Below are 19188 nucleotides of genomic sequence, written 5' to 3'. Positions count from 1 at the left end.
ACCTGGGTTCCTCTTGGTGTGGCCAAAAAAAAGTTTAAGTAGTGAAAATGTTTTCTTATATTAAATTTTATGCTAATCTTTTGTTTTATACAGAATTAATTTTATTCTTTCTAATTAACTTTTTTGTTTGTTTCTTTGTTTGTTTTTGGTTTTGGGCCACACCCGGCATTGCTCAGGGGTTACTCCTGGCTGTCTGCTCAGAAATAGCTCCTGGCAGGCACGGGGGACCATATGGGACACCGGGATTCGAACCAACCACCTTTGGTCCTGGATCGGCTGCTTGCAAGGCAAACGCTGCTGTGCTATCTCTCCAGGCCCTTTCTAATTAACTTTTATTAGTAAATTTGATAATAAGTTCTTTTTTTTTTTCTTTTTCTTTCTTTTTTTTTTTTTTTTTTTTTTTTTTGGTTTTTTGGATCACCCAGCAGCGCTCAGGGGTTCTTCCTGGCTCTAAGCTCAGAAATCACTCCTAGCAGGCTCGGGTGACCATATGGGATGCCGGGCTTCGAACCACCATCCTTCTGTATGCAAGGCAAATGCCTTACCTCCATGCTATTTCTCCGGCCCCAATAAGTTCATTTTTTATTCAGTGGGTTGCCTTTTTATTTTGTTAATTTTTTATACAGAAATTTTTATGTTGTTAGATTTTAGTGTTTTTTTAACATATGCCCCCTCTTGCAATATATTCTATAGTGCTCAGGTGTTACAACTGGCTCTATTCTCAGGATTTATTTATTTGGTGCTCAGGTGATTAGATGCTCTGTTAGTGATGGAACCTGGGTGGACCTCAAGCAACACAAATGCCTTAATTACTAGACTAATTCTCTGATCCTCAAATACTTCTGCTGTTGTGGCCATTTCTTTGCTTTTAAATTTAACACAAAATTTCCATTCTTGTTGTCAAGATTTCTTTTTTGATAAATTCTTTTTTTTTCAATTTATTTATTTATTTTTATATTTTGGTTTTTGGGCCACACTTGGTGACACTCAGGGGTTACTCCTGGCTATGCACTCAGAAATTCCTCCTGACTTGGGGGACCATATGGGTCACTGGGGAATCGAACCCAGGTCTGTCCTGGGTCAGCCGTGTGCAAGGCAAATGCCCTACCACTGTGCTATTGCTTTGGCCCCTCTTTTTTCAATTTAAACATTATGATTACAAGGTTGTTCATAATGCAGTTATTGTTTTTTACAGATGAAGTTGTTCATGATTGAGTTACAGTCATACACTATATAACAACCTTCATCAGTGAACATTTTCTGCCACCAGTGCAAACAGTTTCTCCCCCTCCCTTCCCAATACCCTCTTCCCTCCTTCCAACCCTCTCCTGCCTGCCTCTGGGGTAGGCATTTTACTTCATTCTCTCTATATCCATCTCTCCCTTTTTTCTTTTTTGACATTGTGGTTTGTACTACTGCAAATGAAGGGGTGCCATGAATGTCCTTTCCATATTAGACCTTTTCTACTCTAACTTCACTCTCCACTCTTTATGGCAAGCTTCCTACCATGGACTGGTTCTTCTAATCCTCATCTCTATTATCTCTGGATATCATCACCACACTGTCTTTTATTTCCCTTATGTCCCAACATTGAGTGAGATTATTATGTTTATCCTCTCTCTGATTCATTTCACTCAGAATAATATTCTCCATGTCCATCCATGTATAAGCAAAATTTATGACTTCTTTTTTTCTAATGGCTGCATAGTATTCCATTGTGTAGATATACCGCAGTTTCTTTAGCCACTCATCTCTTATCAGACATCTGTGTGGCTTCCAGATTCTGGCTAATAAGTTCTTGTTCAAAGAATGTATACTCTCCGTGCACATTGCTTGCTATCAGTGTCCCTAGTTTCCCTACCACCACCCATTCCTGCCTACTTCTGGGACAGGCATCTTCTCTTTCTCTTTCTCTTTCTCTCTCTTCACTGTGGTTTGCACTATTGCTAATGAAGGGGGCCAGGCATGTTACTTTATCCCCTTTAAGAACCCAGTTCTTGTCCAGAGTGATCATTTCCAGCTATCATTGTCACACTGGACCCTTCTCTATTCTAACTGCACTCACCGCTTTGTAGCAAACTCTCTATCATGGACTGGTCCTCCTGATTCTCATCTCCGTTGTCTCTGGCTATTATTACCAGACAACCTTTTATTTGAGAAAAACATTTTAATGTCTAATAGTATATGAGCTGATATTTTGAAAGTATACAGTTTCAATAGATAAAATAGCTTAAACTATAAGAAGAAAAAAATGTGTGTTAGCACCCTTAAATGTACATGTAATATAATTAATAATTATCCCTTATAGATACTTGATTACTGGGGACCGAGCAAAAAACTCCTGGGAGATATGAATTTCTTAAGAGACTTGAAGGAATATGACAAGGACAACATTCCAGTGAGTTTCATTGGAATTTTTATACATATAATTTTGTCATGATGCATAAGATTCTTAGTACGATACAATATTACGTAAGACATAAAATTACCACTTGTGTTTAGGATTAAAATATGTAATATATTATGAATTCTCATAACACATAAATCATCATTTTAGACCACTGAAAATTTATTTAATAAATTGCTGTTTTAGACTACTAGTGACACAAAATAAAGTATTTGTTTGCTGATAGACTATAATATAGTATAATCTGCTCTCCAAAGATATGTGAGATCTTAAAAAGTATAGTGTGCTGTTTTCCATCTAAAGTTTAATTATTAACATTTCAGTGCTATATTTCCTTGTGTCTATTCTTTCCATTCTGAAGAAAGTATTTGCTTCTATTTGTTGCTTGTTTTTGTGGTATCAGAGATGTCTTAAATTTAGGGCCTTACCGATGGAGGCATGTGTCACTGAGGCACCTCAGGCACATTCTGGCCAACCTGAAAAAGCTTTAAATTTTAAAAGAAGCATCTTGCCTTAATATCTATGAGAAGTTTCCCTGTTTTTCTTTCAAATATCATTTGTGTTTCTGGGGCTGGAGAGGTAGAGCTAGAGGTAAGGTGTCTGCCTTGCCTGTTCTAGCCTAGGATGGACAGCAGTTCGATCCCCTGGCATCCCATATGGCTCCCCCAAGTCGGGCTATTTCTGAGCGCATAGCCAGGAGTAATCCTTAACCCCCCCCCCCCAAAAAAATAACAAATATCATTTGTGTTTCTGTACAGTTGCTCTTATCTTTTAATTTTTAAATCAACTCAAAGTGATTTTATTTTGTTTGGGGCCATACCTGGCAGTAGTCAGGAGTTACTCCTCACTGTGTACTCAAGAATCACTCCTGGGACCAGAGAGATAGCATGGAGGTAAGGCGTTTGCCTTCCATGCAGAAGGTCATCAGTTCGAATCCCGGCATCCCATATGGTCCCCCATGCCTACCAGGAGCTATTTCTGAGCAGATAACCAGGAGTAACCCCTGAGCGCTGCTGGGTGTGGCCCCCCCCCAAAAAAAAAATCACTCCTAGTGTCCATAGGGGACTGTATGGCATGCTAAGTATTGAATTTATATCATCTGTTTGCAAAGCATGTACCCTACTACTGTACCATTTCTCATAACCACTCCCATTTTATTTCCATTTTATTTTTAAAGGCAATATGACTTTTATGCAAAAAATTTTAGCATTATGATTCCTTTTTCATTTTCTGATTGTGCAGTAGGCATTGAAAATTTAAAATCTTAATATTTTTGTATAGGTGACTGTTATGCAGAAGATCCGTGGTGAATACTTAACAAACCCTGAATTTGACCCTCCTAAGGTTGCTAAAGCTTCTTCTGCAGCTGAGGGTCTGTGTAAGTGGATCATGGCTATGGAAGTATATGACAGAGTCGCAAAGGTATTTTACATATCTGCACAACCATTTTCTTTCAGAAATTTCTAGAAATTAAATCTGTTCATGTATTCCTTTGTTAAGAACTTTTTAAAGGACTGGGAGGATACCTCAAATAGATATGTTTCATAGTCCAGAATTATCTATATACATGTGTATATATATTTATAAGATATGTAGATATTTTATTTTGTGTTTGAATATAATGTAAAATTTAAGGATGTTTTATTTGTAATAATATAAGTAATAATTTTATTTAATCATACATCCTTCTAACCCATAGTATCTATAAAGGATTATATATGTCAATAACAGTTTTGCAGAGCATTTGTCACAGCTGTATATGTTGTTCCCAAAATAGGTAGTGGCTCCGAAGAAGGCCCGCCTCTCAGACGCTCAGAAATCCCTGGGTGGGATTATGGAGATTTTGAACAGGAAGCGAACAGAATTAACAGACGTAGAACATCGTTTGGAAAATTTGCAGAAAACATTTAAAGAAAAAACTGAGGAAAAGGCTCGTTTAGAAGACCAAGTGGAACTCTGTGCAAAGAAACTTGAGAGAGCCTCAAAATTAATTGGAGGACTAGGTGGAGAAAAAAACAGGTCAGTTTTCTACTGATTTGAACAAGAGTTAAGACTTCAGGCATAAGGGTGTGACTTTCTTAGGGTGTTTATCATGACTATGATTTTGAAATGGCTGCTTGATAGCTTCAGGGTACATGTCTGGGCCTCTCCAAACAGGAATATCAAGGTCAATGCTTGTAGCTTGCTTGAAAATTGCTAGAAGTGGGCCCGGAGAGATAGCACAGCGGCGTTTGCCTTGCAAATAGCCGATTCAGGACCAAAGGTGGTTGGTTCGAATCCCGGTGTCCCATATGGTCCCCCGTGCCTGCCAGGAGCTGTTTCTGAGCAGACAGCCAGGAGTAACCCCTGAGCAACGCCGGGTGTGGCCCAAAAACCAAAAAAAAAAAAAAAAAAAAAAGAAAATTGCTAGAAGTGGGGCCAGAGAGATAGCATGGAGGTAGGGTGTTTGCCTTACATGCAGAAGGATGGTGGCTCAAATCTTGGCATCCCCTATGGTCCCCAAGCCTGCCAGGACCGATTTCTGAGCATAGAGCCAGGAGTAATCCCTGAGCACAGCTGGATGTGACCCAAAAACCAAAAAAAAAAAAAAAAAGAGAGAAAAAAGAAAATTGCTAAAAGATATAAAGGAAGTAAATACATAAATTATAGCATGTTTTAATTTAAGTGCTAAGTGTGCAGATGCTCATTGTATAATTACTTATTAATGGCAAAATTTTTCATAATAAAAAGGTTGGGAGGAATAGTAGTTCATTTGCATAAAATGTATTTCAAGGAGTATGTAACTAGCTTGATTTAACAAAGCCAATCAGCTTTATTTATGCCAGTTATCTTTATAACTAGCTCATATGCCTTTGATAATAAAGTAATATACCTTGAACAGTATTTTGTAATGCAGACACGATGGTTTTGGAATTGAGTGTTTCACTGTAAGGATTTTATAAAATAGAGAACAACATTGGGGATGGAGAGATAATACAGGATCTGGGGTGTTTGTTTTGCACACGGCTGAACCATTTGATTCTGAGACCCTGCACAGAGTCCCCTAAGCATTGCCAAGACTGATTCCTGAGGGCAGAACTCAGAGTGAGCCCTGAACACCACTGAGTGTAAACCAGCCCACCTCAATGCAGTCAAGAAAAATCAGCTTCAGAAGTAGCCTATCAGTTTCAGAACAACTTGAATGTAAGTTTTGTAATGAGTTGCAGATATTCCTGTTTTACAGACTGATGATAAATCCTGGGATATAGCAGTGCCAGTAAACCAAATTATCCTAGGAAAATCATTAGACAAATACTTTTGTGGTTTTTGTTACTCATTTTTGCTTACTCAGAAGGATCAAGGCCTATAAGAAATGACTCATAGTCTCATTAAGATGGAATATCATTAATATAGTAGCTGACTTTTACATGACAGCATTTTAGGATTAGTTGAACCAAACCCCATTTTAAATAAAAAAAATTCCTCAACATTCTGTAGCCTTTTGTTCCAAAATTTGTAATGAAATCCCCTTATAATTTCACTTACTGTCTTCAAGTTTTATATTGTGAGTACATTTTCCCTTTAATTGATCTCACAGGTGGTCTCAAGCTGCAAGTGACCTTCAGATAAAATACGAAAATTTGATTGGTGATGTACTAGTATCAGCGGGAGTAATAGCCTACCTTGGAGCTTTTACTTCTGGCTTTCGACTAACATGTACAAAGGATTGGAGTTTGTTGTGTAAGGTAACGTGTTCTGCTATATTTGGGGGAAAAGAACAAGAAAGACAGACGGAAGAAATAAGTGAAAATATATGATTTAAAATTGTATTTGCTTCTTGCTTAATTAGAAAAGTAAATGCATACTTTTATTTAATTCAGTTTTTTCTTTTCCTTAAAGTTATTAAAGAAAATTGAACACAATTAAATTAAATTTTTAATTTTCTTTTGTTTTTGGTTTTTGGGTCACACCCAGCAGCACTTAGGGATTACTCCTGGCTCTATGCTCAGAAATCGCTCCTGGCAGGTTTGGGGGACCATATGGCATATCGGGATTCGAACCACTGTCCTTCTGCATGCAAGGCAAATGCCCTACCTCCATGCTATCTCTCCGGCCACAACTTTTTAATTTTCAATCAAAAATGTTAAAGTAAATATCATGTTTTGTTTATTTCCTTTTTTTTTGTTTACTTCTTACAGGAGAAAAATATCCCATGTTCAGAGGAGTTCTCATTGAGTAAGACCTTGGGTGACCCAGTAAAAATCAGAGCTTGGAATATTGCTGGATTACCAACAGATACTTTCTCCATAGATAATGGCGTAATTGTTTATAATTCAAGGCGTTGGTAAGTAAGATGATATATGTATATATATATATTTCCATTTCTTATTTGGAAAATTTTAAATAGAAAAATGAAAATAAACTTATAAGATGCACTCATATAGTGACTCTTTCTGGATTCTGCAATTAGTATTTTATTATTGCTACTTTATCACAAATTTAGCCATTCTGTTATCCATGATAATTTTTTAGGCATTTCAGTGTAAGTTGGAGACATGGATATATTTCGTTACAAATAGTTCATTCATTAAAATTATTACCAATATTTTTTATTTGTTGATTTCTTTAAGATAGTTTATATACAATGAAAGCCACAGGGCTTTTTACCATTCTGAGTTCCAACAGAAGTGCACACTTATATTACTTAAGCTCTATCAAGATACAGAATATGGGGGCTGGAGTGGTGGTGCAAACAGTAAGGCGTCTGCCTTGCCTGTGCTAGCCTAGAACAGATGGCAGTTCGATTCCCTGGCATCCCATACGGTCCCCCAAGCCAGGAGCGATTCTCAGCACAGAGCCAGGAGTAACCTCTGAACATCACCAGGTGTGGTCCAAAAACCAAAAAAAAAAAAGATAATAGAACATGGGCCTGGGGATAGGGATCAAGAGCTAAAGCACTAGTTTAGCATGTGTAGGACCCTAGTTTTGGTTCTCCAAAAGATGTGATGCTTCTGACCTTGAGAAGTCAGACCCACAATAATTAAAAAGGAAACACCAGCACTCTCCAAACAAGTGGAAGCAGAAATAAACAGATGGGAATACATTAAACTGAGAAGCTTCTGCACCTCAAAGGAAACAGTGCCCAGGATACAAGAGCCACCCACTGAGTGGGAGAAACTATTCACCCAACACCCATTAATTAAGGGGCTAACGTCCAAAATATACAAGGCACTGACAGAAGTTTACAAGAAAAAAACATCTAATCCCATCAAAAAATGGGGAGAAGAATGGACAGACACTTTGATAAAAAAGAAATACAAATGGCCAAAAGGCACACGATAAAACGCTCCACATCACTAATCATCAGGGAAATGCAAATCAAAACAATGATGAGGTACCATCTCATGCCACAGAGATTGACGCTCATTACAAAGAATGAGAACAAGCAGTGCTGGTGGGGATGTGGCGAGAAAGGAACTCTTATTCACTGCTGGTGGGAATGCCATCTATGGAAAGCCATATGGAGATTCCTCCAAAACCTGGAAATTGAGCTCCCATACAATCCAGCTATGGACATACCCTAGAAACACAAAAAGACAATACAAAAATCCCTTCCTCACACCTATATTCTTTGCTGCACTATTTACAATAGCCAGACTCTGGAAACAACCAAGATGCCCTTCAAAAAATGAATAACTAAAGAAACTGGTACATATACACAATGGAATATTATGCAGCTGTCAGGAGAGATGAAGTCATGAAATTTTCCTATACATGGATGGACATGGAATCTATTATGCTGAGTGAAGTAAGTCAGAGGGAGAGAGGTAGATGCAGAATAATTCACTCATCTATGGGTTTTAAGAAAAATGAGGGGCAGCTGGCAGACCTCCGCATGTGCCAGCGGCCTTTTGGCCTGGCCTAGGGTGGGGGGCCCGGACCTGGGTCACCCGACCCCCCTTTCCCCCTTTCCTCCGGATCTCCAGGTGGGTTTCTGGGAGGAGCTGATGGGGCACCCTGGGTTTTCCCCACTCCCAGGCCGGGTCTGGGGACCGGCCTAGGTTGGGCTTAAATCCCTGCCCTTGGGGCCTGGGAGGGTCTCTCTCCCTTCCTGGAGCAGGATTTTTAGCAGCACGGGCGGGCAGCTGGCAGACCTCCGCATGTGCCAGCGGCCTTTTGGCCTGGCCTAGGGTGGGGGGCCCGGACCTGGGTCACCCGACCCCCCTTTCCCCCTTTCCTCTGGATCTCCAGGTGGGTTTCTGGGAGGAGCTGATGGGGCACCCTGGGTTTTCCCACTCCCAGGCCGGCTCCAGAGGTTGGCTTAGGGGGTGGCGTTTGATCTGGGGGGTGGCAGATAATTGCTCAGCTATACTCGGGCTGTCACTGGCAATTTCATACTAGTCTACATTTTGAAACCGCTCGGGGGCTAGCGCCCCCGCGCGATCATATGCTCCTCCCAACCATCAGTACCCCAGATTTACCCTTCTTAACTTCAGTAACTCACAGCTTTAATCTCTGACCAAAGACATACAGTAGATCTTCCAAATCCCAGAACTATTTAGAAGGACACAAATCGAACACATATTGAACACATATATCTTTTGAATATTTTATGATTATTTTCTTTAACTGCTGTAACTCTCTATATATTCTCCTACCATGATGTTTCTATCCACTTTTCATCTTGTCTTTTCTTTGTAAGCTGTTCAGTAAGGATTGTTGGTGGAACTGTCCCTCAGTTTGATGCCTATGATTGAACTATGTCATGGAAATTGCTGGTCTTGTTCCTATTGCCTCCAGATGCACCAATAACGCTTCATGGCATTGATCCTTGTTTGCATAGACACATTAAAATGGGAGAACACTATACATACAGATTAGTTATTATCTAATAAATCTCATTACATTGTACCTTACACCCTGAATATTGATATAATGACCTGGCACAGGCCTCAGATGAATGGGCATTCTCCATTCACGCTGGAACCAGGCAAGCTATCTACGAAACATCCAAGGTCTTTTATAGCAACAGTTGGAAGCAGTCCTCTACCAGGAAAGACACCACCAAGGGTGTGACATCGACCTCCTTAAAAGACACTTCCGTTTATACTGAGAAGATGTGACAACAACAATGACCTGTGAGAAGACATGACAACAACAATGACCTGCTCTACAGGACATGGTTCTCTCTATTGCCCCTTAAGTGTGAGGTGAAACGAGAGGATGCTCTGCACCATCCTGACTGCAATATGGGATATGCAGACTCCAGGATCTTTAATACAGAAACATGATACCAACAACAGAGACTATGTGAGGAATGGAGGTGTATTGCCACTACAGACGATGACTTGAATTGGACAAACTAGTTTGCCTGGAGCCTAGAGTCAGTCCTGTGCCAGGAAACTTCAGGGGTAGGGTCTCCATGTATTTAGACCATAATTTGTCTTTCCATGTCCCTTATGTTTTGGTGGGCCTATGCAAACAAATGCCACTTTAATATCGTTTTTTACTATGTTCCCTTGACTCCAATCCTTAAGAAAAACAACCCATTAAAACTTTTGAGGTTAACTTAAACTAGTAAGCATGTGCATGGAACTAGATAAATGTACTTTGCCCTCAATGTTTAAAGAGTTACATAAGTCTAATATCTTTAGATTATATGGTGTGCTGCTAAGAAACAATATGTACTACAACTGGGGATTTGAGGGACAAAGTAATTGTATTGTACATGGGTTCAGTTTTGTTTTTCTTAATGCTCTTTGGCTGAAAGTTCAAGGCTGGGATATCATCGATGGAACTACTGAGAATCCTGTTTATGGGTGATTGGGCTTCCACTGTAACTTTACCCTGTCCTCTTTCTTTGCATCTTTGTTGTCATAATTAAAATTAAAAAAAATTAAAAAAAAAAAAAAGAAAAATGAAAGACATTTTAGCAATAATTCTCAGGGACAAAAGAGAGGAGGGCTGGAAGGTCATGAAGCTCACCACAAAGAATGGTGAGTGCGGTTAGAAAAATAACTACACTGAGAACTATCTTAACAATGTGCATGAAGGAGGGAAGTAGAAGCCTGTCTAGAGTACAGGTGGGGGTGGGGTGGGGAGGAGGGAGATCTGGGACATTGGTGATGGGAATGTCCATCTGGTGAAGAGGGGTGTTCTTTAAATGATTGAACCCCAACTATAATCATGTTTGTAATCAAGGTGTTTAAATAAAGATATTAATAAAAAAAAAAGCAGTTTGTCCAGTGGCACTGACAAGAGGGAACCTGGCCCTGCCAACCCCACCCCCTACTACCTCTGAGGGGGCCAGGATTCTTGCCCTCCCACCCTTATTTATTTTCACATCTGGAGTTGTTTTTCTGGCTTCAGTCTAGTCATTTTACTTGTAAAAATAAAAGTGAAAATCTCGAAAAAAGTTATTTAAACACAGCATTAAGTAAAGTAATTTATTTAAAAAAATAAGAAACATCTGCACCTTAAGGGAAATAGTGACCAAAATACAAAGACACACCACAGACTAGAAGGAACTGGTTGCCCATTATTCATCTAATAAAGGATTAATACCCAAGACATACAAAGCACAGATGGAATCATAGAAAAAAGACCCCACAAAAGCAGTCAGATCTGTACCTGCCAGCTCCCTAGATTCGCTGTGCTCTTGAAAGAGACATAAAACAAGCCGTGAAAAATGATGGATACACTGGCCAGGAGGCTAAAATCTGGCAATCTGGGAAAGCAAGGGTGGGCCAACTCCCCACCCTGCCGAAGCCACACCTGCTGCATCCATCACCCATAATTACCTAGATGGCTCTGCTGCACCACTCTTTTACAACTCTCTGCAGAGACATCAATCTGCTCAAAATACAGTATTTGGGCTGATATCACCAGGTCTTTTTTTGGAGTTAGTGTGGGCTCCCTCCTCCTGCTTTCTCGTACTTCCAGAAGACTTGACAGCTGAAAACACGCCCCATAAGGACTGCAATATCAACAATAGTGCTTTGAATTCCTGGAGTGCATGGCCACAACAACTTCATTTTTGATTAATACTGTCATCCCCATAGGAACACACAAATTTAGAAACAATTTGTAGCTGACGTCACCTAATGTTCAGAAATAAATGAACTAAAATAATGCTCAGCTAAGCCACAAGAGCTTACTAAACCTTCTGACAATGACTTCATGACCTCATTAAGATACAATAATTTCACAAGTTTCCTTGTCACTGCAAGTATGTTTTTCTCTTCTTTTTATTCTTTTCTTTTTTATTCTTTTTCTTTTTTTATTCTTTTTTCTTGGTTTTTCGGGCCACATCCGTTTGATGCTCAGGGGTTACTCCTGGCTAAGCACTCAGAAATCGCCCCTGGCTTGGGGGGACCATATGGGACACCAGGGGATCGAACCGTGGTCCTTCCTTGGCTAGCACTTGCAAGGCGGACACCTTACCTCTAGTGTCACCTCACTGGCCCCATATTCTTTTCTTTTTTAATTTTTTTACTTTATTTAAAGAAAAATTACATAGTTAATATAGTTGACCATAATATATTTTTTCCAGCTAAATGTGATCAGTTGTTTTTAAAAGAAGAGAAAAAAGAAAAAGCAATAAAAGATTTTTTATTTATTTTTGGTTTTTGGGTCACACCCGGCTGCTCCAGGAGTTACTCCTGGCTCTACACTCAGAAATCGCTCCTGGCAGGCTCGGGGGACCATATGGGATGCCGGGATTCGAACCACCGTCTTTCTGCATGAAAGGCAAACAAACACCTTACCTCCATGCTATCTCTCCGGCCCCAGAAGGTTTTTTAAAGAAAAAACAAAAAGTACAGTAGCTAGTACATTTGTGAAAATTATTGTATTCCAATTAAGTAACGCAACAGACCTTCTTCTGTCACTCAACTGGTTTTTAACTTGGGGTAACTTAGCCAAAGTGCTCCCTGAAGCTGAATTTCTTTGTTCAAATATAAATGACAAAAAGTATCCTTTTCACTCACTTTTTCTCACAAGACTTACGTCAGTCTTAATAATAGATGTGAAACGCTTATATTTGTATAGATTTATTATAATGCTTATTATTTAGATTAAATACTTTGAAAGAAATCACACTATGTATGTGTTCTCTTCAGACATTTTTCCCTATGTATTTTAGGCCTTTAATGATTGATCCCCAGGGTCAAGCCAATAAGTGGATCAAAAACTCTGAGAAAGAGAATTCTCTGAGTGTCATTAAACTATCAGATTCAGACTATATGAGAACGATGGAAAATTGCATTCAGTTTGGAAGACCTCTTCTCTTAGAAAATGTGGGAGAAGAACTGGATCCATATTTAGAACCGGTACTACTTAGGCAAACTTTTAAACAAGGTAAAGTTAATATTAGTCGGTAGGAACAGAAACTGAGAAAATCATTTTTGAGATATATCTTTGAGGAAAAGGAGTCTTAGGTAAATTCTACAATAATGTTAGTAAACTTAGAACTTTTATGCCATTGTTATGAGTAAAAGAAAGTTTGGAACAAGTACCAGAAGTTAGCTTTGATCAGATTTTTTTTTTTTTTTGGCTTTTGGGCCACACCCGGTGACTCCTTGCTATGAGCTCAGAAAGCGTTCCTGGTTTGGGGGATCCTATGGAACACCAGGGGATCAAACCATCCTAGGCCAGCCAAGTGCAAGGCAAATGGCCTATCGCTGCGCCACCACTCAGGCCCCTTTGATTAGATATTTGAAATGAATACTTTGTCTCTCTTTATTGTCTTAATCACTGTTATCAAGATCATAGTTCTATAGGGATCATAAAGAAGCTTAAACCATCTGGAAATTCTTTTTTTATATATATTCTTTATAGATTGATTGATTGATTGGTTTTGGGGCCACACTCAGCATCACTCAGGGATTACTCCTAGCTCTGCACTCAGAAATGGCCCCTGGCAGGCTGAGGGATGCTGGGAATCAAACTGGGTTCCTTCCTGGTTAGCTGCATGCAAAGCAAATGCCTTACCACTGTGCTATCTCCCTGGCCCCTGAAAATTCTGTTGCATGACAATGCACCATAAAAGTTCATCATTAAGGGGCCGGAGAGATAGCACAGCGGCGTTTGCCTTGCAAGCAGCCGATCCAGGACCAAAGGTGGTTGGTTCGAATCCCGGTGTCCCATATAGTCCCCCGAGCCTGCCAGGAGCTATTTCTGAGCAGATAGCCAGGAGTAACCCCTGAGCACTGCTGGGTGTGGCCCAAAAACCAAAATAAATAAATAAATAGTTTTGGAATCATGACTAAAAATTGATATAAATTATAGTATACTTAAAATAGATTTTGATATAGAAGACACTGACAATCGAAAATGTCTTATAGTACTAAGAATGAATCAGGCTTGCATATAAAAAAACTTACTTTTCGGGGCCGGAGAGATAGCACAGCGGTAAGGCGTTTGCCTTACATGTGGAAGGTCGCTGGTTCAAATCCCGGCATCCCATATGGTCCCCCGAGCCTGCCAGGGGTGATTTCTGAGCATAAAGCCAGGAATAACCCCTGAGCATTGCCAGGTGTGACCCAAAAACCAAAAAAAAAAAAAAAAAAAAAAAAAACTTAATTTTGTGTCTGTGAGTTTTGTCATTTCTATTTTTAAATTTCAATTGTTTTATATTCTTTATTTGTAACTTAAGCACAGATATTACTCTGGCTTATTTGTTTTATAAAATACAGGTGGCCTTGATTGCATCAGACTTGGTGAGATCATTATTGAGTATTCCTTTGATTTCAAGTTTTATATTACCACAAAACTCAGAAATCCACATTATATGCCAGAGCTGGCTACCAAAGTATCTTTGCTCAATTTCATGATAACTCCTGAAGGACTTGAAGATCAATTACTAGGTATTGTTGTTGCAAAGGAAAGGTATGTATTTTTAGTTGTACCCAGAGAGTCTAGAGAAGAGTATGTATATTATGATTTTTTTTTGGAGGGGGGGTCACACCCGGCAGTGCTCAGGGGTTACTCCTGGCTCTATGCTCAGAAATCGCTCCTGGCAGGCTCAGGGGACCATATGGGATGCCGGGATTCGAACCACCGACCTTCTCCATGAAAGGCCAACGCCTTACCTTCATGCTATCTCTCTCCGGCCCCAAGGGATTTAATACTATAAGTGACTACTTTGAAATTGTGTTGTTTTATATTTTGTTATAAGTTAAATAATTATATAACCCTTTAAAGTAGCCTTTAAGTAAATAAAAGTAAGTTATATCAAGTATATTAGTAAATTATATCAACTATATTGCATTAGGTTTTTAGTATATGTGGTAGGTTTACATGGCATGTCATGATTTCTGATTGGGGGAAATTTTAGCCTCTAGTAATATATGATATGGACTAAATCATAAATTCCCAAAGAATTATTGTCAGGATGTTACTGAAACAATAAAAAACTTAGAATTACCATGAAAAATTAGTGTGCAAGGGACTGGAGAGATAGTGCAGGTGGTAGGGCAAAATCTGTGTTAGATACTAGCACCCCTATGGTTCCTTGAGCACTGCCTTGTGTGATTTCTAAGCACAGAGCCGAGAGTAAGCCCAGTGCACAATCAAGTATATCCCTAAGCAAAAATACTTGCATAGAAAAACTATATGTTTAATACCTTGTTTTAAAATTATTGCATAACTCAATTCATATTAATATGATAAGATTTGGAACAAATGAAGTTTATAGATTGTTAGCAATTATCTACTTGGAGTAGTAGGATTACAGGAATTTTTTGTTTTCTTCACGTCTTATTCTTTTATATTACTAGCACTTTTTTAAATTTTTAAATAAATTCTTTGATTACATCACCATGAGATAGTTAAAAAATTGTCCATGGGGCCGGCGAGATAGCATGGAGGTAAGCTGTTTGCATTGCATGCAGGTCGGTAGTTTGAATCCCAGCATCCCATGTGGTCCCCCGAGCCTGCCAGGAGCAATTTCTGAGCATTGAGCCAGGAGTAACCCCTGAGCGCTGCTGGGTGTGACCCAAAAAGCAAAAAACAAACAAAAAAAATTGTTCATGATTGAGTTTCAATATACAATATACAACAGTCGTCACCAGTCCAAATTTACGCCACCAGTGTCTCCAATTTTCCTTCCACCCTTCCTTTTGCCTGCTTGTATGGGAAACATTTTTCTTTTTTTTTTTTTTTTCTTTTTTTTTTTGGTTTTGGGCCACACCTTGTGATGCTCAGGCGTTACTCCTGGCTCTGTGCTCAGAAATCACCCCTGGCTTAGAGGACCGTGTGGGACGCCGGGGATCGAACCGATGTCCATCCTAGATTAGTGTGCGCAAGGCAAATGCCCTACCGCCTGCACCACCATTCCAGCCCCTATCTTTTTTTAGACACTGTGGTTTATAATTTTGTTGCTGAAAGGGTATCACACATATCACTTCCTCTCTGTTTAGCACCCAGTTCTTGTTCAGTTTTTATTTGTTTTTTTTTTTTGTTTGTTTTTTGTTTTGTTTTTGGGCCACACCCGGTAACGCTCAGGGGTTACTCCTGGCTATGCGCTCAGAAGTCGCTCCTGGCTTGGGGGACCATATGGGACGCCGGGGGATCGAACCGCGGTCCGTCCTAGGCTAGCGCAGGCAAGGCAGGCACCTTACCTTTAGCGCCACCGCCCGGCCCCTTTTATTTGTTTTTAACAATAAAAATCAGTGACACCTAGAAGGAACTTGTGAGGAAGTATTTTATTTCATTTAAATTTTAGTATAGAATTGTCAAATGGTCTCATTGCATAAAATCAAAAGTGAAAATACTGAAGCTGGATTGATAGCACAGCGGTAGGGCATTTGCCTTGCACGCGGCTGACCCAGAATGGACGCGTGTTCGATTCTCAGCATCCCACCCCATAGATCAGGGATGAACCCATTTTGACATCCCTCTACCCTCCAACCCATGAGCATCATGGAAGATACATTTGCCCTTCCCCAGCATCAATATGCCCCTCACCTGCCATATGCTTGTAAGCCTGGGAACCCAAAACCTCTAGAACTTCTGTGAGAGAGAATTACTACATCTCTTCTTATATCACATATCTATAATCTCATATCTATACAATCAATGCTTTGGGGGGATTAAAATTCTCAAATTAATTTTCCTATAAATGGATGGACATGGAAACTATTATTCTGAGTGAAATAAGTCAGAGGAGGGGAGAGAGAGGGAGGGGGAGGGAGGGAGAGGGAGAGGAAGAGGGAGGGAGAGAGAGATAGAATAGTCTCACTGATCTATGGGTTTTAAGAAAAATAAAAGACATTGGGGCTGGAGAGATAGCACAGTGGTAGGGCGTTTGCCTTGCAAGCAGCCCACCCAGGACTGACGATGGTTCAAATCCCGGCATCCCATATAGTCCCCTGAGCCTGCCAGGAGCTATTTCTGAGTGCAGAGCCGGGAGAAAATCCTGAGCACCACTAGGTGTGGCCTAAAAAAAGGAAAGAAAAGACATTATTGTAATAATACCCAGAGACAATAGAGATGAGGGCCAGAAGGACCGGCTCACAATATGAAGCTCACCACAGGGTGGTGAGTGCAGTTAGAGAAATAACTGCACTGACAACTATGGTGACAATGTTAATGAGTGAGGGAAGTAGAATGCCTGTCTCGAATATGGGCAAGGGGTAGGGGAGGAGGGAGATTGGGGACATTTGTGGTGGAAATTTTGCACTGGTGAAAGGGATTTTTTGGTTTTGTTTTGTTTTTTTTTTTATGACTGAAACCCAACTACAATCATGTTTTAATCACAGTGTTAAATAAAGATATTATTTTAAAAATAAAATAAAATTCTCAAGTTATTGTTTATGTGGATGTTATAGTTTTCTCTTAGGATATAAAAGTCATCTAAGCTTGTATTAATGTCTATAAAAGTATTTAAATATCTATAAAATTGTGATATGTAGTACATATTAATTTAAATGAATATTTACAATTTATATGAAATGTCTCTCTCTTTTTAGGCCAGAATTAGAAGAAGAACGAAATGCTCTTATTCTTCAGTCTGCAGCTAACAATAAACAGCTAAAAGACATTGAGAAAAAAATATTAGAGACATTATCATCTTCAGAAGGGAACATTTTAGAAGATGAAAGTGCAATAAAGGTCTTAGACTCTGCTAAAATCATGTCCAATGAGATAACAAAGAAGCAGCAGGTAAAAAATTAATCCGAGATAGCTTTTCATTCTGTTTGTTTGTTTTTTTAGGTTTTCATTCTTTGGGGGGGTGGGCCACACCCGGCAGTGCTCAGGGGTTACTCCTGGCTGTCTGCTCAGAAATAGCTCCTGGCAGGCACGGGGGACCCTATGGGACACCGGGATTCGAACCAACCACCTTTGGTCCTGGATCGGCTGCTTGCAAGGCAAATGCCACTGTGCTATCTCTACGGGTCCAGGTTTTCATTCTTTTTTGTTGTTGTTTTTTTTTTGTTTTTGTTTGTTTTTTGGGCCACACCCATTTGATACTCAGGGGTTACTCCTGGCTAAGGGCTCAGAAATTGCCCCTGGCTTGGGGGGACCATATGGGATGCCGGGGGATCAAACCACAGTCGCGATCTTTCCTTGGCTAGTGCTTGCAAGGCAGACGCCTTACCTCTAGCGCCACCTCACTGGCCGCAGATTTTCATTCTTAAGATGACAATTTTCTCTGAAGATGACATTGTCTCTGAAGAAAGTGCTAGTCTAGGCTGATGAAACTACAAAAGATTTATAAAATTAAAAATCATAGCAATGTGGAGCTAAGAGATAGCACAGCAGTTAGAGTGTTTGTGCCTCCTGATCCATTTTGTTTTCTAGCACCATGTGGTCCTCTGAGAATCAAAGTACTTCCCTTGAAGCCCCCAGAAACTCCAGGTTAGACCAGATACCCTGGTACCACAGGGCCAATACTGCATCATATCATGTTCTCAGGCTTTTGCATTGAACCATGGCCCCCGAGCTTAAAAGAATTATTTGGGAGCCCTTCCCTCTCCTTCCAGAGCAGAGAAAGTCACTTATTTTTTTATAGGGGCTACTCCAGCAGTACTGGTGGAGTCAGGAGTCTGGGATCCACATCTGGGACAGGCTTAGTCTTACACAGTGGGCCTGATAGTTCCGTACTAAGGTTAGATCTGTGTGTGTGGGCTAGAGCTGTGGCCTAGTGGTGCAAGGGATCACCAGGGCCATTCTGGCAATGCTTGAGGGGACACTGCAGTATTGCAATTGAATCCAAGGTCCTGCATTCGCCAAGAATGTACACCAGCCTTTGAATCATGCCCTAGATCCCATAGAATTGAAGCTCACTAAAGAATATTTCTTTGTTCTGAATTATTTAAAACCTAATACAGAATAGAATTAGAACAAAAGGTTTATAAGTATTAGTTAATTATTATATAGGTGATGCAAGAAATTCAGATAATTTTCTGTGACCTTTTGAAAATGAATATGAAAGCCAGAAGAATAGCTCAAGGTGCTGAACACGTATGTTGCATGTGGAGAGCCTAGGTCCTATCCCCACGACTACATGGTTCCCCAAGAATGTCCAGGAGTGACTCTCCCAGTAGACCCAGAGCACCACTAGTAGGACCCAGAAACAAAACAACCAAAACTTAGCTACCTCTACCCTTGACTGGAGCTTAAGTTATATGGAGGTCATTGGTGTTTGATTATCAGTAGAAGAAATAGTAAATGGTTAGAGGAACAAATAGGGACATCTTTAATAACTGTAGTTCAACAGGAAGAGAGGCGTAAGAATTGAGTGTGGCATGTGGAGAAAAGAAGACAAGGAGACTAAATCAGTATTAAACGTCCCCTAA

General features: G+C 39.9%; 1 protein-coding gene across 1 annotated transcript in view; it reads left to right on the top strand.

Moving 5' to 3' along the window:
- DNAH12 (dynein axonemal heavy chain 12) overlaps nucleotides 1-19188 on the top strand; it is a 227137-nt gene that overhangs the window by 168425 nt on the left and 39524 nt on the right. The window contains 8 exon segments of the mRNA XM_049776149.1: nucleotides 2309-2398; nucleotides 3689-3829; nucleotides 4185-4426; nucleotides 5985-6132; nucleotides 6586-6731; nucleotides 12531-12745; nucleotides 14083-14275; nucleotides 17359-17551. Coding sequence (XP_049632106.1) covers nucleotides 2309-2398; nucleotides 3689-3829; nucleotides 4185-4426; nucleotides 5985-6132; nucleotides 6586-6731; nucleotides 12531-12745; nucleotides 14083-14275; nucleotides 17359-17551 — 1368 coding nt within the window.

This window comes from Suncus etruscus, chromosome 7 (genome assembly GCF_024139225.1).
Source record: "Suncus etruscus isolate mSunEtr1 chromosome 7, mSunEtr1.pri.cur, whole genome shotgun sequence".
Classification (NCBI taxonomy): domain Eukaryota; kingdom Metazoa; phylum Chordata; class Mammalia; order Eulipotyphla; family Soricidae; genus Suncus; species Suncus etruscus.
The sequence above is the reverse complement of the archived record's forward strand: the minus strand, read 5'-3'. Positions and strand labels throughout refer to the sequence as shown.